The 21,404-nt window shown below is 37.8% G+C and overlaps 1 protein-coding gene across 2 annotated transcripts in view; it reads left to right on the top strand.

Annotated features, from left to right (window-relative positions):
* The first annotated feature begins 236 nt into the window (after positions 1-236).
* The window catches only part of RAB1A (RAB1A, member RAS oncogene family), a 29,803-nt gene continuing 8,635 nt past the window's right edge, over positions 237-21,404 (top strand). Inside the window, exons 1-3 of one of the 2 annotated variants that reach the window (XM_079110806.1) lie at positions 237-478; positions 17,173-17,245; positions 20,497-20,592. In XM_079110806.1, coding sequence (XP_078966932.1) covers positions 456-478; positions 17,173-17,245; positions 20,497-20,592 — 192 coding nt within the window. In that variant the 5' untranslated portion in view covers positions 237-455. Of the gene's footprint in view, positions 479-1,318; positions 1,345-17,172; positions 17,246-20,496; positions 20,593-21,404 lie in introns of those variants that run through there. The other variant, XM_079110807.1, reaches the window with a different exon arrangement.

Below are 21,404 nucleotides of genomic sequence, written 5' to 3'. Positions count from 1 at the left end.
AGGGGTGCAGGGAGGGGAGGAGGTTAGAGGGTGAGGGAGTAGGGAATGGGGTGGGCTACAAGCCCTCAAAGTGCGCATGCGCCAGAACCGCAGGGCTTGGCGGGAAGCTGAGTGCTGGTCGCGGAGCCGTACGGTCGGTCCTCAGCAAGCATAGGCGCGCTCGCGACTCTGTTTCCCGGCGTGCCGCGCGGTACGGCCGCCTTCTGGGCTATGTAAAGGCCCTTTGGTCTAAGGCTTCCCTATTTCCTGGTTCGCCGGCGGCCATTTTGGGTGGAAGCGATAGCTGAGTGGCGGCGGCTGCTGATTGTGTTCTAAGGGGACGGAGTGGGGGAAGACGTTTGCTCTCCCGGAACAGCCTATCTCATTCCTTTCCTTCAATTACCCGTGGCGCGGAGAGTCAGGGCGGCGGCTGCAGCAGCAAGGGCGGCGGTGGCGGCGGCGGCAGCTGCAGTGACATGTCCAGCATGAATCCCGAATAGTGAGTGCAGGAGAGCACCGTTCGGCTGGGTCTGTGGGCCAGCTTGGGGAAGCTTAAAGGGTCAGGAGGACTGGGGCCGGAGTCGGGGCATCGGCCGGGGTGAGGCGAGGGTGTTGGGGCGGGAGAGGCTGGCGTCCGGGAGTCGGGCCCCATTGTCTGACGGCGGAGGGGCGGCCGGGGGGAGGGGTCGGGCCGGGCCGGGGGGTAAGCCTCCGGGTCCTGGCCGGGGTCAGGTTGGGGGGCCGGGTGCGGGGCCGCTGCGGAGGAACGGTGTACTGCGGGGTCCGGGCGTTGGGGAGTCGGGCGGAGGTTGGTCTGAAGGGGTAGCTTCTCCCGGGGGGCAGTGACTTTTGAAGGCGGACTTGTTTTTAAGGGGCGGGGGCAGGGCTGGGCGGTCTCCGAGGGGACACTGGCAGACCCCCCGCACGCACTCTGAGGCGCTGTCAGGATCGTCGGGGTGGAAACCACCTTTACTTGTAAATCCTGAGCTAGTTGGCTCTCTCCTCTTCCACCCTCCCCGCCAGGTTTCAGGTAATATGGATGTTTCTCGGGACTGCGTGGGATTGAGGGGAATGAGTAGATGGTGAGAGCGATTTAAAAATGTTCAGTCCTCTTTTTGAGTTGTTTCTTGGAAGAGTTCTCGAAGAACTGGCCGGTCCATTGCCCTCTTAAACACCTGAGTATTTGTGATTTTTTTTTTTTTTTTTTTTTTTTTTTTTTTTTTTTTTAGAGGACACTTAAGTCATTTTGTTTTCTGTAGGTCAGCAAAACAGCCGAAACCAAGGAATGTCTTTCTGATACTACCAAATTAAAAGGAAGAGGTTGCTGTCAAGTTGAAAGAAACGAGTGGGACCTATGATAGATCTGTAGGTTTTGGATTACCTACTTGAATGCTTGCAGATAGGGAATGAGGCTCCATGACGTGTCATGAAAAGTTAATGCATTCCTTTTTCTTGATTACTCAAGAAGTCACCACAGCAGATGTGACACACCTGGCACATTTCATGGGAACTGGTATTCACTTTCCTTTGGAAAGACCTTGTTAGGCGCTGCTCAGTGGCTCTTAAAAAAGTCCTCCAGTTTACATAGGTATAAATTAATGAATAACTAGAGGAGATTTAGTTGGTATTTCTCTTTAGTGTCAGAAGCCTTTAGGGGTGAGGGGAAATTTTTTTAAAGCAAAAATCAGTGTTTGTCTTAAAGGCAAATTGTTGCTTTGGTCAATTACTGCTAAAGATTTTCCCCTAAAAGGTCCACCCATCAGTTTAGCTGACGGTCATGTGTGTATCACATGTTTCTTGCAAAATACATTCTGATTTCAAGTTTTGTAATACTGTGGTTTGATGCTGAAATGTCCTCTTTCTTTTGCACTAAACAGAAGCCATAGTATTTTATTAGAATTCTGTAAACTTTTAAGAAGTTGAGGATAGTTTTCTTACAGTAACATTTGCAGTGTTGGCAGTTTTTTCTTCCTTTATCAAGGGTTCCAAGGACCGTGGGTTTGGCATAATTGAGCAGAGAAGAATTTGGGGTTCCTAATTAGTAGTTTTCCTGGTAGTAAAGAGCATGGATTGGCCGTTTTATGGAGGTTTGTAAACCTCTGTTATTTCCATATTTGTTAAATATATTTAGTACTATAAATAAATCTTGAAGATTAATTAGTTGAACAGAAATTTGATAAGCTACTCAGTTTCCAAATGTTTCTCTTTTTTGTAAAATAGTATAGGAGTCATTATTCCTAATATTAATATTAAGGTAGTGGTGAGATTTGAAAGTATGTAAACAAATTTGGAAAACTGCTAATACTCTTTAGGTGGGGTAAATCATCCTAGTGGTGCTAGGATTTAGGAATATAACCCTTAACTTCAAGGAGCTTGTAATGCAATAAAGAAAATAGTTTTTATCCTTGTTGAATACCAGTAGACACAGAAAGTTCCAGATGTTTGGCATGGATCAGAGCAATAAAATTTCAAAGGAGGATAGTGGCTTCTGGTTGGCTGTTGAGTTTTGGAAAACTATAGAAGAGAAACCTATAAGAGAATTATTAGCAATTACATTTGTAGAAGATTAAGGAGAATTTTTCAAGAGGGAGAAGGAAGAGGAACAATTAATAAATGGCAAGGACAGTAATTCTTAAATATAAGATTGTGCCAAATCATCCTTTCTTTTGAGAACTCTAATGACCTCAACAGAATCAAACCCAGACAATTTTTAATTGTTTTAGGGTACTGGGGCTTGAACTCAGGGGCACCTTACCACTGTGCTAAATCCCTAGCCCTTTTTATTTTTTGTTTTGAGACAGTATCTTACTGAATTGCTGATGCTGGCCTGAAGCCTCTTTCCTTAACCTCCTGAGTGTTGAGATTACAGACTTGGGCTACTTTGCCTGGCTCCAGGAATGGTTTTTATATTTTTTCTAGCATCAAGTGTTCCAATATCTGGCTTACTCTTTCTACTCTATCTGGTATTCTAGACTGCCTAATAAAGTAATCCAGGAGTTTGGGAAAACCTTTGCAAAAATGTTAAGGAAAATGGCTTAAGGTGATAAGAAGTGATGGATATTTTATAGGTAACATCACAAGGACAGCCAGCCTTTTAAGAGTCTGTCTTCAACTGTTTCTTTGATGAAGTTTGTTACCTGTGTAAAAGTAATTAGAGAAAATTTGGAAAATAGAGAAAAGTTATTTTTAAGAGTTTTATTTATTTTTTGTATTGGAATTGAACCCAGGGGTGCTTAACCACTGGGCCACATTCCCATATCTTTTTTACTATTATTATTTTTTAAATTTTGGGGAGTACTGGGGTTTAAACTCCAGCACTGGACCAGTGAGCCACATCCACAGCCCTATTTTGTATTTTATTTAGAGACAGTGTCTCACTGAGTTGCTTAGTGCCTTGCTTTTGCTGAGACTGGCTTTGAACTCAAGATCCTCTTGCCTCAGTCTCCTAAGCCTCTGGGATTACATCTTTTTATTTATTTTGATACAGGGTTTTTGCTGAATTGCTGAGACTGGACTTGAAATTGTGATCCTCATCCTTCAGCCTCCTGAGTAGCTGGATACAGGCATGTGCCACTGTGTCTGGCTGTTCTTAGCATTTTGTCATCCAGATAGAAGTCCATTTTCTTTAACATCTTGTCTGAACTTTAAAATCTTACACTTTTTCTTAAATTAAACTTTTGGTTGGGGGAAGGGCCTTTCCTGATTTTGGAATTTTGATTTAGTAACTAATGAATGGTATAGTAGCTAATGCTTAAAATTGTATCCCAAATGTTCCTTCACTCACTTTGGTTTATCAGCCAATAATTTGTCTCATTCTTTTTAGAAACTTAAAAGTCTACCTTATGGGTGCTGCTAAGAATTTTTGTGATGAAAATATGATCTTGACAAAAGAAAAAAATTTGTTCTTTAAGGAGGAATAGAATTGTAGATTTGTATTGGTTGACATGAGATTACTTATTGCTAGTTTTATTATGGAATGCTTTTACTTTTATGATCTTTAATTTGTAAACTTTTGGTTTAGGGGTGAGGAGAAAAAAACTATTTACCACTGATAGAATTTTATGGTGGGTATGGTGGTACATGTCTGTGATCCCAGCTACTCAGGAGCCTGAGGCAGGAAGATTGCTAAGTTCAAGGTCAGTCTGACCAACTTGGTGAGACCCTGTCTCAGTAAAAAGGACTGGGAATGTTGTTTACTGGTGAAACATCCCTGAGTTCAGTCCCCATTACTCTGCCCCAAAATAATGATTGACTTTAATCTGTCCCTTGACTGCTTTCTGTTTTATTAGACTGATTTGGGGATAAATGACAACCCAGGGTTATCTTTAAGGTAGAAATTAAAGATAATGACCGGCTTGTTTGCATTTTAACTGCAAAAAAAAAAAAAAAAAAAGCAACTGGAAGTGTAATCTTTACAGTGGAAAAGTAGTTAGAAAGGGTCAAAGCTTTCCTTTTTCTCGAGATCTGAAAAATATTTGATATTCTGAGCTAGGTGATGAAGCAGTGATTATTTCAGCACACTAGTTAAGAAGTACTTAACATTATTTTCATACCAGAAACATTTTTCATAATGCATTGGCTTCTAGTGAATTTTTTTTAGTGTCAAAATAATTTTGTCTAAAAGAATATATTAGATATGTCTTAAGAAATGTATTGAAAAATAAAATTAAAAAATAAAAATAACATGACAGAAAATGTATTGAACATAAAACATGCGGACCTATCTTGAATGTACCAGTGAACTATATAGTAGAAAATTAGTATTCTACTTTGATCTATCGTAATTTATTTTTATTTTTGACACTGGGATTGAACCCAAGGGCACTTAACCACTGAGCCCCATCTTTAGCCCTTTTTTATTTTTTATTTTTTTTGAGACAAGGTCTTGCTAAGTTGCTTAGATAGAGCCTCACTGAAGTTCCTGAGGCTGGCTTTGAACTTGGGATCCTCTTGTCAGCCTCTTGAGCTGCTGGGATTACAGGTGTGTGTTGCTCTGCCCGACTTTCTTTTTTTAAATTGTAGATTTGAAATGCAGACAGATTTTAAAGGGATCACTTTGTTTTTAACTTTTCTTCTCCTCTTTAAAAGTATGACTCCCCTCAAAATTTTGTCTTTCGAACTTTGCTTTTTTTCTTTTTCTTTTTCATTTATCTTATTTTGGTTTTCATTTTATTTTGATTATGTATTACATAACACACTGCATGCTACATAGTATATCAAATAATGTTCTAGTAGGGGTAGATGACCATACTGAGTTTTTTCCATCAATCGGGAAAATGCTTCCTTAATCAGTGTTCTCCAAACCCTTTGATTTATAATAACAATTAACTCTGGATACCTGTCTATCTCTTTCCATCAAACTTCACTGGTAGGGAAAATGGGCAACCCTTTTTTCCTTGCCCCCGTTAGTGAACCTGTGGATGTAGGCAGTGGCCACTCACGGGATAACCAAGCACACGCCCAATATACCGAGTCCTGGAAGAATTTCGAACCACATTTCGGCACGGTTATCTAGACCAAATCCCTACCACTTAGGCTCCCAACTTTGCTTTTCTGCAATGGTGAATTCAAGGAACGTTTGACCTTTATTTTTTTACCAAAGCTGTTTGAAATAAATCTTGTTTTATTTTTATTTTTTGCAGTACTGGGGATTGAATCCAAGTTCTTGGGCTTGGTTGGTGAGCACTCTACTTTTGAGCTACGTTCTCAGCCCTCAAATTATTTCCTTTAAACTTAAGTATTTGAAAGTAAAAAGGAGGTCAGTTTTGTTATCTGACAGTATGGTTTCATTAATAATATTCCTGGCTTTTATACAGGTTTTTTTTTTTTTTGTCAGAGATTTTCATTTATTTATTTAATTACTTTTGTGGTGCTGGGGTCCACCTCAGGACTCGAATATGCTAGGTAAAGATCTCTACCACTAAGCTGTACCCCCTCTTCCAAAAAGTTTAAAGAAAAATAACTATATTCTTTTTTTTTTTTTTTTTATAAAGTCATTTTTTAAAAAATAAGTTTGTTTTTATTTACTTATTTTTATGTAGTGCTGAGGATCACACCCAGTGCCTCACATGTGCTAGGCAAGTGCTGTACCATTGAGACACAACCACAGCCCTATAACCATATTTTTATGGTCCGGAATATGATTGTCGGCAAAGAATCAAATCTGTAATTCTTAGGGTAATTTAAGTTTGTAGTAACTATAGAATCTCCACAAAGTATACTTACAGAGTTTGTGTGTGTGTGTATGTGTTTATGTTTATGTGTGAATGTGTGAGAATGGGATGATCTTATGGGATCATTTAACGATAAAAGCCGAAATTTTGTATTTAAAAATTTCCTTTTTTGCTGGGTGTGGTGGTGCATACCTGTAATCCCAACTACTTAGGAGGCTGAGTAGGAGGATTACAAATTCAAAGCCAGCTTCAGCAAATTAGGGAGACCCTGTTCCAAAATAAAAATAAAAAGGACTGGACATGTTGGTCAGTGGTTAAGTGCCCCTGGGTTCAGTCCTTGGTTCCAAAAAATTTTCTTTTTCTTCATAATTAATTTAAAATAGGAATGTTGTTAGTATTGTGCCATCAGATTAATTTATTTTTATAAATTATTTTTATTTTCTTTATTTTTTTTGTGGTGTGGAATTGAAATTGAACCAGTGCCTACAATTCTGTCACTGAATCACAGCTGCACATCCAGTTAACCGAAAAAAGGTTGCCTTAACGTATCTTGGCAGTTTTCTAGTTTGGTCGTACTAAGGATTGAACCTTAGTGGATTTACCACTAAACTGGATCCCCAGTGTGTTTTACATGTTTTTTTGTTTTTTTTTGGATAGGGTCTCCATAAGTTGCCTCAAACTTGGTATCCTCTTGTCTTAGCCACCCGAGTAGCTGGGGTTTGTGCTGCTGTCCTCAGCTAAGTTTTATTTGTTTATTTAATTTTTGGATACTGGGAATTGAGTCCAGGGGTGCTTAACTCCACCGAGCCACATTCCCAGTCCTTTTTTATATTTTAGTTGGAGACAGGGTCTTGCTGAGTTGCTTAGGGCCTCACTAAATTGTTGAGGCTGGCCTCCTGAGCCACTGGGATTATAGGTGTGTGCCTCCATGCCCAGCTCCAGCTAAGTTTTATTTCTGATAGTAAAGAATAATCTCCTTTTGCAAATGCTATCTACTTTTGCTTGTGTCATAATAATTTGAAGATGTTTAGGGTAAAATAAAATGCTTTTTAAAACAGATTTTTTTAAAGATTTGCTTAATTATCAACTTAGAATGCCCTAAGACAAACCAAAAAATTGAAAATAGGGTGCTAATGCATAGATATTTTAAACATGCAGCTTATCAGTATTTTACCATTTTTTGCCTAAACTTCACTTTGGAGTTTTAGCTAAGAGATTTGGGCAAAATGCCCAGATTTTTTTCCCCCATTGGGGGGAGAGGTTGGTCAGGCTATGCCTGTTTTCCTGTAGAAAGTGGGGCTGAGATTGCTGCTTTGATGTTGGAAATAGAATTTAGGGAAGAAAACCTAGGCCTTGGTTTTTCTTTGGCACCACCTTGGGAGTGTTTCACATTATAAAAGGATAATGGTGGAATGACATATGTAAGTTGTGGTGGTGGGGTTCTGAGCCCCTGAGGAGCCAGAGAACAAAGTGTTTCTTGGTTTACTGACTTAAACATAAGAAATAGCGTTTGGAAGGATAACTAGGAAATGAAGTTTTCCTTGGTACTTTTGTGACTGGTTGGCTCAGTTGGCCAGAACATCCTGCCTTATTAAATCCAAGATTATGATAAGTTCCAGTTAAATTTATTTTGTTCTGTTTGCAGATTCTTAATTCTGACAAGTCATGTTGCTTTTGCTCATAGGTGAACCATCACCTTTTTAACTTTTTTGGTACCAGAGATTGAACCCAGGGGTGCTTTAACCACTGAGCTGCATCCTCAGCCCTTTTTAAGGAGTATCCACTACTCTTTGTGCCAGCCTCTTGACTAGGGTCTATATAGAGAGCATTTAATGGAGTTAGCCCCTAAAATTAACTTTAAAACTAAGTGAATTATATAATTGAATTTTCCAAGTATAAGGATCCATTTAACTACTCCAAATGTGTTTCCTTGTATAATAATAGTACCTAAGTAGAAATATTTATTTTTTTTCTACTTTACCTATAGATATTTTCCATTTTATTGCTTTTTGGGCATATTCTTATAAAGTACTGAGGGCTAACCAATTATGCCACTGGAGCTCCAGGGCACATATTCTTATAGTTATATACCCTATGACCCCTAGGAACACTGAAAAATACATATTTTTTATGGTGTTGGGGATGTAACCCTAGGCAAGTACTCAGCTATATTCCCAGCCTCATTTGAATTTTAAAATGTGTTTGTTGGACATGATTTTATTTTGATGATCCGGTTCTCCCTTTTTCCCTCAAAAAAATGGCTTCTGTCCATATTTATTTATTTGTTTTCCTGGCACTAGGGATCAAACCCAGGGCCTTGTGAATGCTAGGCAAGTGCTGTACCACTGAGTTACATCCTCAGGCAACAAGTTAAATACCGTGATAATTTAAAGAATAGGGTGGCATAATAGTGCAAAAAATTTGGAGAAAGGGCCTGTGATTTCTGTCTTTTACAGGAAGTTTTACTTGTGTTAAGTGGCGAGGAACAGAACACTGAGGAGGATTCTTTAGAAACCTTGATGCTAGTCTTGTGGTGGAGTCAAAGACAATTTGAGGGAAAAAAGGGGACAATTTGAGTTTTTTCCACTAGCCAGTAAGTTTAAATACGTACATTATTTCCTTTGATCCTCATAATAATTCTTTGAAGAAAGTATCATAGGGTTTTTGTATGTTTGTTTGGTGTGAGGGAATAAACTCTGGGTCTCACATATTCTAAGTATGCACTCTACATGAAGGCTACACCCTAGCCTTCATAATGTCCTAGTTTTAAAGATGAAGAAACAAAGAAGAGTTAAAAGACTTGCCCAACAGCATTTGGAGTAGGCAACAGAATTGGAATTTTAACTCAAGGGCCTGTGATATTTTAGTCCAGATATGCTGTTTCTACTTTACTACGTGTGGTTGGTTGCTTCTAGGAATTTAATTTTTTTTTTTTTTTTTTTTGGCAGTGGTGGGGATTGAACCCAGGGCCTCAAAATGCTCAACCACTGAACTATATTCCCAGCCCTAGGAATCTAAAATCCAAGTCAGGTAATTAGGCCCTTGCCATTTCTGTGGACTTTTTTTTTTCCCACTTGGTACCAGGGATTGAACCCAGGGGCACTCAGCTATTGAGCCACATCCCCAGCCCTTTTTTGTACCTTATTTAGAGACAGGGTCTCACTGAGTTGCTTAGGGCCTTGCTAAATTGCTGAGGTTGCTGAGGCTGGCTTCAAACTCACAACCCTGCTGCTTCAGCCTTCCAAGCCATTGGAATTACAGGCGCGTGCCACTGCGCCTGGCTTGACTCTTAATTTAAGAATTTATGATTAACTTTTCTAAATGTGTTTCCTTGTATAATAACAGTACAATAGAGAGGTCTCTTTAAAAATGTTAAAAGTTTGCCCCACGATGTGTTGCATACCTGTAATCTCATCGACTTGGGAGGCTCAGGCAGGGGTATGGAAAGTTCAAAGCCAGCTTCAACAATTTAACAAGGCCCTTGGCAACTTAGTAAGACCCTGTCTCAAAATAAAAATTTGAAAAAAGGACTGGGGATGTAGCTCAGTGGTAAAGTACCCCCGGGTTCAGTCCCTAGTTTACTCCCCTCCCCCCCAAAATTTTTTTCTAAGTGTTTGTAAGAATGCATGTTATGTTTGAATGGACTTTTTACTTTGTCTTTCAGGTCTTGTGTTGGTTGATAATTATGGTTTCTCTAGGGTTGAAGTTATTTGTATCCATTTTCAGTTTTTCTGTGCTCTTAACTGCTCTTGGATATTTAAAATGGGGTTCTTAGAAGTCATGGAAGTTTTTGTGATTAAAAAGCAAGTGAAGCAGAAAACTGCCTTCTTGTAGAGGGCACACTTGCTGTAAACCATGTTAGTATTTTATGTTACTAGGCTTAGATAGTTAGGCCTGATATGATCATAGTATTTAGAACTATTAGCCAGTGATTTTTAAACTTTCACTTTAAATTGGTAAACTCCTGTGATCCTTTGTCACTCATCATCTGAACAGAAGCTTTGAGTAAAATAGCCTCAAAATTTTTGTCTATAACTTTGAAAGTTTTTTAGTAAGTTACCTTGTGTTTCAGAGGGAGGAAGGAAATAATTCTTGCCCCACTTATTGCTCATATCAGGTGACAGACACTGGGATAGATGTTTTAGAGACCTTTTTTCCTTTTTTTTTCATGTTACTGAGGATTGAACCCAGGAGCGCTCTACCATTGAGCTCATCCCCAATCCTTTTTATTTTTTATTTTGAGACAGTATCTTGCTAAGTTGTCCAGTCTGGCCTTGAACTTAATGTCCTTCTGCCTCAATCTCCCAAGTAGCTAATATTACAGGTGTATGCCACTACATTGCTTAGAGACCGTATTCCTAATCCTGATAAGCCTAATTTAGGTGGTAGTGTGTGCTAATCAAACTTTGAGTAACTTGCACCAAAGTCATAGCTAGTATTGGATAGAACCTGAATCCAATAAAGGTGTTTCTAGCCTAAAAACCATGCAGGCTTTGAGAAGTAAAGTCGTGGAGCATGGTTATATCCATTCGTTCCCTCATTGGTGTTTTTCAGCAAATGTTTATTGTATATATATATATAATAAAACTGTCTAATCTTTTGTTCTCTTGCATCACTGGCCACTTCCTTCTGCCTTACCAAAGCTTCCTTCATTTTCAGAATTCAGCTTGAAACTTTTGAAATATTATTCTAAACACAACTTAAGAAAAACTTGGAAAATTAAGCTGTTGTCTCTGAATATCAAAGAAAAACAAGTAATTTTAGTGGTTGATCATAGGAACAGGGATTTATATATTAGATATTATACACACACACTAGGGATTGAACCCAGGGCCCTGTGTATGCTAGGCAAATGTACCACTGATCGATGAGCTTCATTTTTATGTTTAGTTCTGGCTCTGCTTGTCCTTTGACACTTCTGCATTGATTTTCTGTTCCTCAATAAGAAAAATATGCTTGAGTTTATCATGGACACTTTTTAACACATGGAACCCCACTGTAGGCCTGGCTGACATGTTTTTTATTGTAGGCAATCTCATAAAAACTTTAGGTCTCACAGCATCCTTGGAAGCATGAGCACATAATACCTATGGATTTTGGTGCTTTTTCAGCCCCTTGATATGAAGGTAAAGAATTCTATTATCAAGAGGTTCAGGACAACCTAATTTTCTATTTATTTTATTTTTTGAATTTTTCTTTTATGTTTGGGAATTGAACCCATGGCCTTGTCATGCTAGGTAATGTTCTGCCACTGGCCTACATCCCCTTTCCACCAGCCTGGTTGTTTTTTAGAGGCTGTATTGTGAGAAAGTGTTATGTCAAACTGTTCTTGTTTGGCAAGGTGGTACACACTTGAACAGTCCTAGCTACTTGGGAGGATCTTTGAGCCCAGGAATTCAAGGCCAGTTTAGGCAACACAGGGAGATCCTGTCTCAATCCAGTCTCCAAAAAAAAAAGTGAGGGAGAGGCTGAGGTGTGTAGCTCAGTGAGAGGCTCTGTGCTTAGCATGTGCAAGACCCTGATTTTGATTCTATTACCATAAAAGAAAAAAAGAACTGTTTGAGGGCTCCTGGCTCCTGCACCTTCTAAGATGGCGACATAACAGGAATAGAGGTAAGGCTACATAGGTTGTGTAAAAAAGATGTGAAAAAGAAATGTCAAGCTGGGTGTGGTAATCCCAGTGCCTCTGGAGTCTGAGGCAGGAGGAACCTTTAATTCAGAATTCAAAGTCAGCCTCAGCAACGGGCGAGGTGCTAAGCAATTAGTTGAGATCCTGTCTCTAAATAAAAATAGGGCTGTGGATGTCCCTCAGTGGTTGAGTGCCCCTGAGTTCCATTCCCAGTACCTCACCCTGAGGTGGTGGTGGGGGGAGATGTCAGTTAGCTGTAATGCTACAATTTACAAGCGTGCATTTTTCCAAATCTTTTTTTATGCGTGTCTAAGTTTTTTAAAATCTTAAGTTACCCAGGATGGCTTTGAACTTGGGTTCCTTCTGTCTCAGCATCCTGAATAACTGGATTACAGGTGTGAGCCACCATGCTTGAATGGCTTTAGTAGCTTTTTAAAGAATATTATATAAATACTGGAAGTAGAGGTCTAATCTGAAAGTTGAATCAAGCATTCTGGGATGAGCCTTTCGCTGATCTGAAATAGAATGTATAGTTCGTATTTTTCTCATCTTATTAAGCAAAAGATCATTCTAACATGTTAGCCAAAAAAATAGCACACATTCTGCTATTATCATTCAACTTCGGGGAAACTGGGTAGAATAAAATTCATTCTTACTGATTGACATTGTTTTTGTTTTACTATGGAAATCTCCAGTATCACAGAAGTAGATCATGAGCTGACTTCAGGAGGAATTGATGGCAAAAGTAATTTTTCACTTGTTATTGTCTTTGATGCTCAGCCATTCAATTGTGAAAAGCCTACTAATTTCCCACGGCTTCCTCCTCTTCATTCAGCCTTAATTGGTGCCATTCCTACCTTCATTGTTTGAACTTCCTCATTGAATAATCTCTATTTTTTGTAGTGCTGGGATACCAAGGCCTTTAAGCATGCTAATAAGCAGGTGCCTTACCACTGAGCCACATCACTAACCCCTGTCTTTTTTGGGAATTTGATATTTAAATTTACTGTCATTGCTTAAGGTAATATAAATTCAAGCAGTTGAAAAGAATTTTCATTGATAATAAAAATGTACCTCAAAAGCAACTTTTAAAAGTGATTTTACAAATTCATGATTTATGATTTGATTTACAAAATGAAAAACAAAATGTTTCATGTAAAAAAATTATCAGGAGCTGCTTTTATTTTTTCCCCCCAGTACTGGGGTCGAATCCAGGTGTATGCTTCCAGTGAATATTTTTTATTTTGAGACAGGTTGTGCCTTAGTTGCCCAGGGTGGTCTGGAAATTGTAGTCCCCTGCCTCAGCCTTCTGAGTTGCTGGGATTACATGGGTATGCCACTGTGCCCAGAGGGGCTGCTTTTTGAAGGGATTGTTGTTTGACCTATTTTGTGCATTTCCTCATCATTGTTAATGGTTCTTTAAACCCTTTATTTTTGAACTAAATTTAGATTTATTAAAGAGTTGCAGAAACAATGTAGAATTCCTGTGCGCTCTTCATCCAGCTTCCCACAGTATTAAAAACTTGTGTACATGGCACATTTGTCAAATTAAGAAATTAACATTGGTTCATTGTTCCCTCAAATGTAGACTTTATACTGATTTGTTCAGTTTTCTACTTACACTGTGCTAGGACCTACTTCAGAATACCATGTTGTGTTTAGGTGTTTTGTCAGGTTAGCCACCTTCAATCTAAATTTCTTAGTCTCTCCTTTTTTCATGATCTTGACTCTTTTTCCCCACATTTTTTTTTTTTTTTGTATTGGTGTATAATAGTTGTACATAATGATGGAATTTGTTGTTTCATATCTGTACATGCACACAATATAAAAATGATCTTGACACTTTTTTTTTTTTTGATGCTGAGTATTGAGCCCAGGGGTGTTATACCACTGAGCCACATCTCCAGCCCCTTTTTAAATCTTTATTTTGAGACACGGTCTTGCTAATTTGCTTAGGGCCTTGCTAAATTGCTGAGGCTCATCTTCAACTTGAGATCCTTCTGCCTCAGCCTCCCAAATTGCTGATCTTGACACTTTTGAGAGTGCTGATAGGCACTGTATTTTGTAGACTCTCCATCAGTTTGTGTTTGTTTTTTATGATTAGATGGGGTTTATAGATTTTTGGGGAAAATAACATGAACCACAGAAGTCTGTTCATCACATCACATCATCAGAAGGTATGTAATATCAATATGATATATTGGTCATGCTGATGATATTACTGGAATATTATTTTTAGACTTGTTACTGGAACATTACTGGTGATGTTCACCTTGATTATATACTTAAGACATTGTCAGGTTTCTCCACAGTGAAGCTACCATTTTCCCCTTTTCATACACTATTAGAAACCAATCAAGTATTGTACAGTACACATTCCTCCTAATGGGAGGATATTCAGATAACTTGTGGGGTATGTTGAAACCATCAAGAGTAATAAACATTTTGGGGGACATACTTTGCTATGCAAACATCCTGTTTCTCCTTTAAGATTTATTTATTTTTGTGGTACTGGGGATTGACCCAAGGGGCCTTTGGTATGCTAGGCAAGTGCTGTGCCAGTGAGTAACATCCCCAACCCTTTTTAAAAACTTTGAAATAGGAGCTCACTAAGTTGTCCAGGCTGGTCTTGAACTTGCAATCCTCCTGCACCAGCCTCATGAGTAGCTGGGATTACTCACTTGCACCACTGCACCTTGCTTCTCCTTTTAAGTTTCACCCACTAATTTCAGCACTTGGCAGTAGATCTTCTACACAGAAGTTAATGTGGAGATCTGCTGATCTTCTGTTTCTCTTATTTCTTCTACATGTATTATGGGAATTCTCCTGTAGGGAAGATTTATCTCCTCTCCCATTTATTTAATCATTTATGCTAGTATAGATTCAAGGATATTTGTTCTTTGAGTTACAATCCAGTAATAAATGGTTATTTACTTTGTGGTTCAAATTATCATTATTATTGTTGTTGTTATTTTGGTACCAGGGATTCTTAACTACTGAACCACATCTCCAGCCCCTCTTACATTTTATTTGAGACAGGGTCTTGAAAAATTGCTTAGGGCCTCACTAAATTGCTGAGGTTGGCTTTGAACTTGTGATCCTCCTGCCTCAGCTTCCCAAACTGCTGGGATTGTAGGCATGTGCCACCATGCCTGATTGTGGCTCAAAGTATTTTGGTGTATCCATTGAACAAATTTTCAGGTTAGTTCCTGTGGGTTTTTTTTTTCTTTGTAGGGGAGGGTACTGGCGATTGAATGGCACTTTACCATTGAGGTATATCCCCAGTCCTTTTTAGTTCTTAGTTTGAGACCAGGTCTCACCAAGTTGCTGAGGTTGGCTTTGAAGTTTGCGATCTTCATGCCTTTCCCAAGTCACTGGAGTTATAGGCATGTGCCTCTGGGCCTAGCTTACTAGATTTGCATATTTTATATGAACAGTTTTATTGTTGTTTTGTAAATTATAGTTACAGAAATATCTATAAACTCAGTATCTAATAAAATTACTATGTTTTTAAAACAAAAAAAGAATGTTAACTGAAAAAAGCAACTTAAAGATTTTGACTATTTCTTTCCTCCTTTCACTTTCCCTTTTTATGTCACTGGGGATCAAACCTGGGGCCTTTTGTATGCTAGGTAAGCACTCTACCACTGAGCCACATTCCTTGCCCTTTTTAAAAATTTTATTTTGTGATACCATCTCACTAAGTTGCCCAGGCTGGCCTTGAATATATGATCCTCTTGCTTTAGCCTCCCAGGTCACTGGGGTTACAGGCCTTGCACTTGCATCAGGCTAAAAACTAAGTTTTAGAAGCTATGTTACTTGTAACAATTCGGAATTATTCATTTTTTTCCAGCCTTTCAGTTGCTCTGAAAGTAGAGAATTTGATCTTTAAGGTAATATATATACCTTAGGCATCATCTGTGGACTAATGCATTCTTTTTATTACAGTGGGGTTCAGTCCATCTGGCTCAGGGTGTTTATTGAGTGTTTATTCAAATAACCTAAAATTGGAAAGGATGTTAATTATTTAGTCATATTATACTTCAGTCTGGTTTTTTTTTTTTTTTTTTGTGGCATTAGCGATTGAATGCAGGTTCCTCTCAAGTACTAGGCAAGTACTCTACCATTGATTTACAACCCTAGTTCCTCTTCTGATTTACTTGTTTAAAAACCTTTAATATGCTTTTGTATGTCTATTTTGCTACTGGCTAGAAACTTGGATTTTTAAAATTCTTTTCCTCAGCTATAATTAGGGAACAATAAGTATACAAGGTAAAACAGTAAGTTTTACCAAGTTGATATTTCAAATAATACATTACTCTGAATAAACCTAGGTAACATTCTCTGAATATTCACAAAGATAATCAGTTGTAAAAGTTTTTACATCTTGCTTATGTAAATAATGCTAACATAACCTAAATTTAAATTTGTGACATTTGGGTTTCAATTTTAAGTAGATACTAGCTTTTGAAATTAAATCACAAACAAAAAAATTGAAAGTCATATATACCTTCTAAATAAAAGCAATATGTAAATTCTTGATCTGTTATCCTTTTGATTTTTTAAAAATATTTATGTTTTAGTTGTCAGTGGGCCTTTATTTATTTATATGTGGTGCTGAGAATTGACTTCAGGGCCTCAAACATGCTAAGACCCCAGCCCTGTCCTTTTGAGAACATATGGGAATTGGGTTGATAATGATTTATTAGAGATTCCTTTGGAGTCCTAATCTGTTGTATTCTGGTCCAGGGAGGAATTCTGGGGGCTGGTTTTTGAGCTAGACCTGGCAATAATAATAGATGGACATAAGCAGCGCCTAGTTTTCAGTGTTTCTGAAGGATATTTGAACACAAGCTCAGATTGTTGGTAAAGTTCTGTGCTTTCATAAATAGCCTTTGATTTTATCAACATTTGTAGCATAAAAATTTGTAATATGGTCTTTCAGAAATGATCTGTGTATTGAGAGGAAAATTCCAGATGAGATGCTAGGAAAGAGTCATAAAATTCCCTTCATCGGAGGAATGTCATGAAAATTTTGGTTTTATAATTTGAAGGAGAGACTGATAGGTTCATTGGCTAGAACAATAGACAGTTAACTTTATCTTCTAATACTGTAAAAGGAGTGGGAAGGCGCTTGGACTCTCCTGGGATGTGTATCACGTATGTCTAGTAAGGGTTGCTTTGGGTTCTATGTTCTATGTTTATGTTCTAGCTTTTGCTTCTTTTAAGCCATGCATGGGCTTCTCAGGAGCTATAGTCTTTTACAGTGAGCTGTCAATCTTATCCATGTTTTTTTTTTTTGTTTTTTTTTTTAAAGCCATGTTCTTATCATTATGGAAATTACAATGCAATATACTTCTTATTAATGTGATTTTTTTTTTCTTTTTGCAGTGATTATTTATTCAAGTTACTTCTGATTGGTGACTCTGGGGTTGGAAAGTCTTGCCTCCTTCTTAGGTTTGCAGTAAGTTGAATTTTAAATGCTTTATAATAGTACAGTTAATGTTATGTTTTCTAGGTAGACTTAAAAAAAAAAGATTTTTATTCTGAGTAAATTAATTCTTCCCAGAATTTATATATATTTAAAATCTCCAGTTGTGTATATCCCCAGTGGTGTACTGGATTCTTTAATAAATGTTGCTCTTTAAAGAAATTCAGCAGGGGCTGGGGATATAGGTCAGTTGGTAGAGTGCTTGTCTCACAAGCACAAGACCCTGGGTTCAATCCTCGGCTCCACCGAAAAAAAAAAAAAAAGAAAGAAAGAAATTCAACAAAGTGTGGTTATAAAATCAGGGTGTCTAATACTTTTGGTAGAAGTCAAACAGTGGTTCATTTTAAAGTAAGGGGAAATAATTGGCTTGTCTTCAAAGTGACATGAAAAGAAATCTTCAGGTTAAATTTTAATAGAATAAAGAGAAAAGGTGGGGCCTGGTACAAATTTTGTTGGATAATGGCATGGTGTTTTGTATGCAGAAACTCAAAGAAAAATGACTTTTTTTTTTTTTTTTTTTTGCAGTGCTGAGGATTGAACCCAGGGCCTTGTGCTTGTGAGGCAAGCACTCTACCAACTGAGCTATATCCTCAGCCCCGTAATTTTTAATGATAAAAATAACCTTTAAATTTAGCATATATTTCCATTCTCACTGTATAGAGCTTTGGTTTTTAGAATATGGACTTAAAGACTGCTATGGGTTATCAAGACCCTCTCAAGGTCTTTGTAGTATTAGCCTAATAATAAAAGCATGTTAGATTTGTTTTTTTAAGGTGCGGGGGATCAAACTCAGGGCCTCATGCATGCTAGGCAGTCTCTTATCACTGAACTACACCCCCAAACCACGAGTAAATATTAGGAATACTAGTAAGAAATACCATTTGCCTTTTTCACTGTGTTGATACTTGCTCTGATGTTGCAAAAGCAATGGTGGATAAAACTGCTGCTTGCACCTTGGTACATATTAAGGCAGTACTAAAAACCAAACTGTACTCATAGTCATGATATTTTCATAGTCATAGTCATAGCCATTTTCACCTAAGACTGTTCTTAACAGTATATATTATTTTTTTAAAAAATTTTATTCTTAAAGACTTGTGTGAAGAAACAGGAAGTTCACATAAAAGCACTTTACTGCATACCAGGGTGTATTGGTTGTCTCAAAAGTACTTAAGTGTTTTGAGTTGCAGGCTGAACTAGCTTTTTTTGTTGTTGTTGTTATTAGTTTTTTTTAATGGAAGACCTTTTTTTTCCAATAAACTTTAAAAAGCCAAATGACAGACAAACTAGTTATGCAGAATTGGGTAACTGGCAGACATTTTTCAAATGGGCTGAGATTGTCTTTTTCTTCATTTGGGGTACTGGGCATTGAAACCAGGGGTGCTTTACCACCGAGCTATATCCTCAGTCCTTTTTATTTTTTATTTTGAGACAGGGTCTCACTGAGTTGCTCAGACTGACCTCAAACTTGAGATATTCCTGCCTGAGCTTCCTGAGTCTCTGGGATTAAAGGTGTGCACCACTGTGCTCGGTTTTAGACATTTTCTTATGTACTCTACTACTGAATTACATTCCCAGCCCTTTTAATTTTTATTTTAAGACAAGGTCTTGCTAAGTTGTCCAGGCTGACCTCAAACTTGTGACCCTCCTTTCTCAGCCTCCCAAGTTGCTGGAATTATAGGCATGCACCCACCTTACCTGGCTTTACAAGATCCCTCCCACACACACACTTAAAAATGTTTTCATTCTAAGTAAAATGTCATGACTTTAGAGAAACAGGTGCAATTTTTAAAGTTTAAAGTTAGGTTAAAAAATTGACAATGTGTTCACATGAAAACGTATACATGTGTTCATAGCAGCATTATTCACAATGGGCAAAAAGTGGAAGCAACCCAAATACCTGTCAACTGGTGAATGGTTAAACAAAATGTGATATAGCCCTGCAGTGCAGTGCTATTCAGCCATAAAAATGAAGTACTGATACATGTTACAACATGGACTAAGCTTGAAAACTTGCTAAATAAAAGAAACTAGATACAAAACACCATATATTATGATTCCATTTATATGAAATGTTCATGATGTCCAAGTCCATAGAGGCAAAGTAGAAATGGAGAGGAACTGTTAATGAGTACAGGGTTCCTTTTTGGGTCATAAAATATTATGAAATTAAATAGTGGTGATAGTTGGGCAAACTTGGTGAATCTTTGGGTATTACATCTCAATTTAAAAAATCATAACTAGAGGGCTGGTGACAGCTCAGCAGTAGAGTGCTTGTCTAGGACCTGTGATGCCTTGGGTTCAAACTCCAATACAGCAAAAAAAAAAAAAAAAAAATCACCATAACTAGACACTGTGGTGCATACTGGTAATCCAGCTGTTTAAGAGGCTAAGGCAGGAGGATCTGTAATTTATTGGCCAACCTAGGCAACTTAGCAGGACCCTGTCTCAAAAAATAAAACAGTTGAGGATGTAGCTCAGGGGTAGACCATCCCTAGGTTCAATCCCCAGTATTGGGGGTGGGGGGGGATTATAACTAGCAAATAACAGTTGATATGTAAAAAACATCTAGAAGAAGGGAGTGGAGTGTAATCGTTACTTTGTGGTGAATAAATCGGGTGGGTGGGGAGCAAGAGTTTTGCTTGTTGGCAATTAGAGAAAGCATTTATACTGGGCATGCATCTGTGGTCCCAGCACTTGGGAGGCTGAGGTGGAGGAATCACTTGAGCCTAAGAGTTAAAAGACCAGCCTGGGTGATGTAGCAAGATCCTGTCTCAGAAATGTAGGTGGATGGATGCATGGATGGAATAAAGAGAAAAATAATTTATAATCAAAAACTTATAAAATACTTTCTTGTATGAAATATGTAAGAATTGGTAAAAAGATATTTGGGAAAATAATGAATAGCTATTAAAAAAAAAACCTTAATGACAAATGAAACTACTGTTAACTAGTCAACACTTTGTATTCAGAACATGAAGTGAGTACTGGAGCAAGGTAGAGGGCTGTTGTCAACATTTTATACTTATAAACTTTGTTTATTAACTTCACAGAGTTAGGAATAAAGGTTAGTAGTAGAGCGCTTGCTTAGCATATGTGAGGTTCTGGGTTTATCCCTAGCTTCACAAAAAACGGAAACAATACACTTGGACTATAGGAGAAGTAAACATTTTAAAATTCATTCTACCGAACAATGTTCATTATTAACTTTTTTCCCACTACAGGATGACACATACACAGAAAGCTACATCAGCACAATTGGTGTGGATTTCAAAATAAGAACTATAGAGTTAGATGGGAAAACAATCAAGCTTCAAATAGTAAGTGGTTTTCAGTTGGAAATTCTTTTGGAAAAATTTTTGGTAATTTTAGAATGTACTATTTTATATACATATACAAAACTGAAACTATTTTAAGAATCATGCTTTTATGATAAAAGTGGTAGAATAATTGTTTATACTTAAAATTTCCTACGATTAGTTTTCTCATTGACATTTTCCCCTTCCACCTTCCCCTTCCTATCCTTTCTCCCTCCCTGTTTGTTCAGACTTTGTGCTGGGTACTGAACTCAGGGCCTCTTGAATGCTAAGCAGGCATTCTACCACTGAGCTACATCCCTAGTCCTCATTATTTTGGTAATTCAGAATGTTTTATGGGCATACTTAATATGCTAACAAAATTGAATGTGAAATATCTTAAGAATCATGCACCTATGATAGGATGGTAGAATAACTGTGTAGACTAAAAATAATTTCCAAGGATTAGGATTTTCATAAAGCAGAGAATTTCCCATTTTAAGTCAAACTTGTTCTTAGTCTCACTTTTTTTCCATTGGTGGAGAGCTAAGTTAAAGTTTACTTTGTTTATAGTGAACATATTACTGAGCATTTTCTGTATGACTTTGTAATAGTTCTGTGGAACATTAAAAGAAACCTAGGAGAGGTTCTTCATATGTAGCTTAGTTGAAAAGAAGTATTCAGTTCTTCTGTATTTTTTCTTAGATAGTATGTACCAATTTTATAGAAACAAAATTTGGTTGGAAGGAAACTTCTAACATGGTCATTTTAGTCTCAGAGTGGATGCTGAGAGATTTAATGATTGGCTAAAGTTACTGGCAGAACCAAGGGACCTA

The sequence above is a fragment of the Sciurus vulgaris genome (genome assembly GCF_902686455.1).
Source record: "Sciurus vulgaris genome assembly, chromosome: 14".
Lineage (NCBI taxonomy): Eukaryota > Metazoa > Chordata > Mammalia > Rodentia > Sciuridae > Sciurus > Sciurus vulgaris.
Note: the sequence above shows the minus strand (reverse complement) of the source record. Positions and strands in the feature narration are given on the sequence as shown.